The 7,199-nt window shown below is 36.9% G+C and overlaps 1 protein-coding gene across 1 annotated transcript; it reads right to left on the bottom strand.

Annotated features, from left to right (window-relative positions):
• Positions 1-3,301: 3,301 nt before the first annotated feature.
• On the bottom strand, positions 3,302-5,646 carry LOC116002602 (ethylene-responsive transcription factor ERF118-like). Its single transcript, XM_031242766.1, has 2 exons — positions 5,206-5,646; positions 3,302-5,084 (listed from the first exon to the last, which is right to left on the bottom strand). Exon 2 carries the CDS (start codon positions 4,828-4,830, stop codon positions 3,643-3,645), a length of 1,188 nt encoding a protein of 395 aa, XP_031098626.1. The 5' UTR covers positions 4,831-5,084; positions 5,206-5,646; the 3' UTR covers positions 3,302-3,642.
• Between the last annotated feature and the right edge of the window lie 1,553 nt (positions 5,647-7,199).

Raw genomic sequence — 7,199 nt, 5'->3', positions numbered from 1 at the left:
ACACCATTCTACGTTGTAAAATACACCAGTTCTTAGATTAAAACACACCACTTAACCACCACACACCAAATGCAACTACTATCGTAAAACTCACTAGCTACCATGTGTATTAAAACACACCATTCTACGCTATAAAATGCACCACTAGACAAATTAAAACACACCATTCCCCAACATACCCAAATACACCTTGTCAATTCAAATGCACCAACAAACGTATTAAAACACACCATTATACGCTCTAAAATGCACAATTCCTCATATTAAAACACACCATTTCTCATATTAACCACCACACACCAAATACACGTACTATTGTGAATTACACCAATATTATCTCAAATATGAACCAGATTAATGCTGATAATGCACAAACTATTGCGAATTACTCCATTCTTGTTCCTTTGTTAGAGTCGACCTGTCCGTTTTGTTGAGGACTGAGCATTCGTTGCTGGTGATGGAGTCTTTCTACGCTCGTCTGGTATTCGTTGCTCAGTGCTCATCGACTTCAAGTCTCCGTCGTCGTCGTTGTTCGTTGCTGGGTTTTGAAATTGTAGTGAATTGTCAACATTATCCTTCCAGTATCCTTCCAGTTCGCGTAACAAAGATCAAACACCTTTATTGGATGGATTAATATGAAGTCTTAGATCATGGAATCCAATGGTGCAAATCAGGCCACACAGCCGCACTTAAGAGATTGTTCACATCTGATCAAGCCTATACATACATATATACATACATATATACATACATATATATATATATATATATATATATATATATATATATATATATATATATATATCGACACACACGTACTCTCTCTCTCTCTCTCATTTATACTTTGAAGTGATTGGGGTCTCAGAGACAAGTCATGAAATTTAAACTCATTTAAAGCGTAGGTGCTCCAATGTAACCAGCTGGATGAATTGAGCCATTGAGTTGGTAGACGTACTGTCGTACGAACACATCATAATTAATGGAGGTTTGGTGAGGATAATACATATGCAGCTGAGTGCTGTAAATGCTGCAACTAAATAAATCAATGTTAGGGTCAACAACATAATAATAATTCCCAATGTCCAATATATGTAATGCACTTTTCAGATTTCTGCATGTTGTGGGGACCCCATTTTTCAAAGTAACATGAGTTAACAATTTATTTACTTGTCTCAGAGCACACAGCGGAGCTGAGCAAGGCACCTATTACTTCAGACTGAGCTGGATGGCACTAGAGTATTTATTTGTCTCCGAGCAGACAACCTAGCTGAGCAAGGTACCTGATATGGTAAATACAAGGGTCGTACGATGAAGTGTATTTTATTAATTACAGATTAGATACAAGAGATATCCTAAAGGTCTAGTCCGATCAACATGACAGGATCAGAGTTCCTGAGCTATTCAACTATTAAAAGAGAAAACAAGTCCCCTTCCCAGCAATAAATGCTATATTTATAGGGTCTCAGAAGACGTGTCGAGCCTCAAGTATGAGTGCCGCGTGGGAGCCATGCACACGGTCGGGTGCTAGCCCATAGCGTGAAGGCCAAGTGCACAACGTTGTTTGGCCACGGCCACCACAGGGTACAAAGGGTTGATGATCGAACCAACCTACCTTACAATATGTTTAGTGGAGGTCTTCAACTTATTTATAGATACATAATTTTTTAACGACAATCACTTAATATGTTAATTTCATACATATAATTCAAATGTTATTTTGAATCATGGTGCCAATGTAATGGAGACCCTGAACCATGTATAATTTTCCTAAAGTATAAATGTACAAAGTGAATATTGTATTTAGTAATTCAGCTCAATGGGCTAATCATCTCAATCAGTCGTCGTCGGTCAATGCTTTGAGGCCCATCTAATAAGGAAACCTTCTTGACCAGTTATGGGCTGATCATATTCATCCTCAGGCGCATGGCCCAACACCGTTTATTCGGAGGATTATTAGGTGGACCTTAGTCTTTGTCCACGTGACTATGTGGACCATAGTCTAAAAACAAATAAAATATATTATTTTAATTCATAAAATACATTATTCTAACTTATAAAATATATTATCTTATTCTAACTTATAAAAATATTATTGTCTTTGTTGCTTCGGAGAAAACAATGAATAAAATTAACGAATTGGACAAAGATGTTGAACCAATGCTATGAGCATAACGTCAACCTATGATGGCGCAGTTAATTATTAACGACGCCGATAATTCTGACTATAATTCTTCTCAAGGCCGCCTGTAGTAGAATTTTTGCTTTTGACATGCCCTGCCCAATTTACATCAGAACACTCCACACTATTATGATGTTTTGCACTTGGTTGGGCCCTGCCTTACCTAATGCACATGCTATTATTATTATTATTATTATTGATTGATTTTCTTTACTTACTAGTATAAATTATAAATATTCAGAACCACAAGCATTTTTCTTTGACTGAAGTGAAGTAGCTGAAGAGAGTTTTTACAGAAGAAGAAAAACATGACAGAAACGAGACAAAATCATGTGAATTTACAGCAAGAAATGGGGCCAATTCGACGTGTAAAATCCTTATCTTTGTTCTATACACAATCTTGTGTTTGTGGCCACCATTTTCACCTTCACTCTTCTTCACACCTCTTCTTTACTATACTGGTAAAATGCTGATTCCGTTTTCTCATCTCTTGTCTTTCTAAACCCTAAAATTATTACGGAGTATTAATTAAATATGAGTAATTTACATAATAATATGCATGTTATCTTACCTACCACTCTACCACCTGAATGGTAAATAATGCCATAGCCATCCAACTTGCACAAACAGACACTGCCCCTACCAACTATGTAATTGTTGTTAGTAACAAAACAAAGCCGCGACTGCATTATATTGTTAACTTAGTAACATACTAAATCAGAATTTTGTACTCTAATCTAATCTAATAATACAAACATCATCATACTACTCCAATCTAAATGCATACAAACAAAAATGATGGAATCAAAGCATTTGGCATTTGTGACTATCAAATCCCCACCACATAACATCCCAATCTATATCCATTGCCATCACAACAACAAAATTATCATTCAATTCCATATATCAAAATGCAAAAAACTGAATTGTGCAATATCGGCCATTCTTATTGGATAGACCATAATGTACCTACCACAGGTTAATAATCTGATAGTATTCACAATAATTTTGTACATATACTTTCATATTCTAACAGATATCTCAACAAAATTCACACATCAACAATCAAAATCCATCAGTGTAGAGCAATGTGAAGAAGAAAAAAAAAACCAACATAATCCATCAAGAACAAAGATAGTAACTCAGTATCTCATTCATCATGTCAAATACAAAACAAACATCATCTTCGCTCATACATAAACTCTGCTAAGATAGATAGAGATGCCGAGAGCTCCTTGGACGGCTCTAACAGCACAAGAAAACCCAAGGGACAAACAACTCCATCAATCAAAACCTCTCCTAGACCAAACAAAGAAAACAAAAATACTAGAACAAAACCACAAAGTCGGAAACTTTATTTAGCTCAAGAACAATACTTATCTGTCCTCGAGGTTCAAAAACTCACTTTCTACTAATTTTGACTACTCATAGCGAAATAATAAAACTCCTATTAGCTGCAAAATTTATAGGCAAGCTATGTTGAGGGATGTTGTTCCGGTCATCATGGGAGCATCATCCATCCAAGTGTCGTTGCAACCCTCAAAATTGAAGTCGAGGTCAAAATCAAAGTCAGGCAAAGTAGCAGGCAACTGCTCATCACCCTCAAACCCGTACATTGGAAAGTCCTCAAAGTCGCCAAGAACAAAGTCATCAAGACACTGCCTCAAATCATTGCCTGCAAGGAGGGCATCTAGCTCCATATCAAATTCAATCCCTTCAGCCATTCGAGCCAATGAAAGACTCTCATCCATAACACCCAGATCAGGCACTTTCTCCATAGATTGACCAATTTCAGCCACTACCAGAGTCTCATCATCCATAACCCCTAGTTTAGGCCCCTTCTCCATCTCATCATCAATTTGAGGCATTACAGGATTCTCATCTGCCATAACACCCAACTCGGGGGCATTTTGTTCACAGCCATTAGCTTCAAGAATAACATCAACAACAAACTTATTGGCAGAGGCCAGGGAGGTCACTTCAAGAACTGATGATGGAGAAGGTTGAGAGGTGTGCGACGCCAAGCTTTCTGCAGAGTCCTCCTCCAAGGCACTGTAGGCTGCAGTCATATCCAGATCCTGAGGCTTCGAAATCGCCAGTGAGTGAGAGTGGGAATTCTCATTGCTATCATTATCCATATCGTTCTTACACATAGCTTCAAATTCAAGGCGTTTACTTTCATAAGCTCTGGAGGCCTCCTCAGCACTGTTGTAAGTACCCAGCCACACCCTTCTCCCCTTGAAAGGATCACGAATTTCAGCAGCCCATTTCCCCCATTTCCGCTGTCTGACACCTCTAAGTTTCACTGAAGAGTCTGTCTGAGGCTGACCCGGGGTTTTAGCTAAAACCTTCTTCCTAGTGGGGGGGTTTTTCTCTTTCTCCCCATTGTTGCTATCTTGACAAGAACTCTCTGTCTCAGGGGCTTTGGCTGGGCAACTGAAAGGGTCAGCAAAGGGAAGATGAATCTCACGAACAAAAAGCTTCGGCCTTTTCACATGGACGACTCCCTCGTCGTCGGATGAATCAGTAGCATCCGGATCGTCGCACACAATCCGGACTCTCCTCATGGGTTTCAAGGGTTCAGCTCTAGGTTTCAATTTTTTACAAAAACTTTTTTGATTTGAAAGGGGTTGTCTCTGAGACTCTGGCATTTTCACTCACTATACTCCTATAACAAAATTTTCCCGGAAAGAAAGGCTCTGGCTTTAAGTATAAACTCAAAATTTGAAATGAACAAATGTTGTAAATCAGGAAAATAAGCATCAAAATCTCTCCCAACCAAACCAAAAATAATATTAAAGTTAATCTAGAGCCCTATTAACTGAGAGGCCGTTTCGAGATCAAGAAAGTATGTAATAATCTCTTTATATGAAATCCTCCGAAACACTCTCCTCCAGAACAAGTCCTGCAGAAAGCACAACAGAAATAACACAAGTCCATTACAGATCGGCTCTCAAAACATCCAACAATCATGCACAACCAAAAACTTAATAAACCACTAGGGTTTAAGGTTTGAAATTTGTTACCTTCTGGGCCTCAAACGCATCGAAACAGTTTGGTCAAACACGGCAGTTATCTGCTTGAGGGCACAGCAGAGGAGGATTCTTTGCATACAAAGATCAATCAACAGCGCAGATGACACGATGACACAGAGCTTCAAGAGAGGAGCCCGAATCACAATACCCAACCCAGACCTTGCCGACATAAATCTCTTCTACCACAACACCCCTTCACACTCTAACACACACACACACTCTCTCTCTCTCTCTCTCTCTCTCTCTCTCTAGGGCCCTTCACACAGCCAGAAAAATAAAAATGAAAAAAAGTGAACAAAAGCGAAGCGAAGCTTTCGGAACAGATACTCTTATTTATAGATACAAAAAGACCAACCTTTATCAAAAACCAAAGAACCCAAAACCTCCCTTTCTAGATATGAAATGAGATTAGGTATCTATAATCTATGGCCTAGAATTTTCTCTCTACAACGTGACAAAACCCCAGAACCAGAATGCTAAAACCCACTGATGCATACATAAATAGAAAAAGAATGATGCCCAATGAACGAAGTTTTAATATTGAATATTACTGTTTTTTTAGTACAGAATATTACTGTTTAATTTTTCTTAATATCATTTTGAGTTGTCCCACTGCATTTTTATGATATAATTTATTTATTTTGTATAATTTGCTCTTCGACCTACACCCTGAGATAGTAATGGTTGATTTTTTTGGTTATTTAAAAAAAAACAGAAAAAAAACACACACACACATTGAGGAAATGGTCCTTGTTATATGATGAAATGGTAAACAACTGGAAATTTTACTCTTTTTCTTTATTTGTTAAAGTTTGTATTCTTGAAATGATTATGTCATATATTTCGTGTTTATTAGTTGACTGACTATAATACAATAATTGTAAAAGTTTTTTTTTCTTATTTATATTCAGCTCCTTTACTGTTTTTATTAATACCATTTGGTGGGTGAGTGGGTGGGTAGTTGTGGGAAGGCAAAAAAATTGAAGACTTGACTAAAAGACTGAACTGGTCAGTAGACAATAGTGTGAAAACTGAAAAGAAAATTTTGGTTATGTATTGACAGTCTCAAATCTCGATACGCTATAAATACCATGGGTGAGATTAACTTTTTCGATATTTTCATATGTATAACGTATATATATATATATATATATATATGGGTGTAGGTATAAAGTATGGGTTTTGCAGTGTACCTTTGTTGGCTCTTCTGTTTTTCCCTCTCTACTCGTCCTTTTCACTTCTCTCTCACCACTACTGCCCTTCACTTCTCCCAAAGCATGTGTGCATCAAGTTTTTGTATTTTTTTATTGTGTAATAAATATGGCCGGATTCATATCCCATCACTATGCCATGCTTTTATACCATACATGCATGCATATAATGCCATCACCCATCAAGAACATATATACAGAAACAAAGGACATAAAACACAAGCGAATATTATATACAAATATTTTTTTAATATATGTATAAATATGAAGTGTTTACTAGCTAGCCAATTAACTTTTAGTTCAATAACACCTCGGTTACTCTACAAAATGAGAGTGTTAGATTTAAACTCTTTTGTAGGAATAGTATGTCAGTATATGTGGCCATATACTACATAATAATATTTTATGCCATTTTAGTAAATCTCTTGCAACTTGCAACACATTGAAGTGTGTTGGGCATTTGGGGTGGGTGAGTGGAAGTTCAGTTCCAAGCGTGGTATAAGACTCTAGTTTGCATGGTAGTTGGAAGAATTAATTCTGTTGTATGCTTTGCTTTGATATTTTAGCTAGCTTTAGTTAATGTAATGCTAGTACGTTCAGTACGATAACTCACCAACTTTGTAGGAAAAATCGCCCAATCTTTGTAAATGTCGAACCATGTCATATATATGTATAATAGAAGGCTTATTAAAAAAAAAAAAAAAAAAGTTAGAGAAACAACATAAATTAAAGAATTAACATGTCGTTGGAACCATTATTTACTTAAACAGGAAA

Source organism: Ipomoea triloba, chromosome 13 (assembly GCF_003576645.1).
Source record: "Ipomoea triloba cultivar NCNSP0323 chromosome 13, ASM357664v1".
NCBI lineage: Eukaryota > Viridiplantae > Streptophyta > Magnoliopsida > Solanales > Convolvulaceae > Ipomoea > Ipomoea triloba.
The sequence above is the reverse complement of the archived record's forward strand: the minus strand, read 5'-3'. Positions and strand labels throughout refer to the sequence as shown.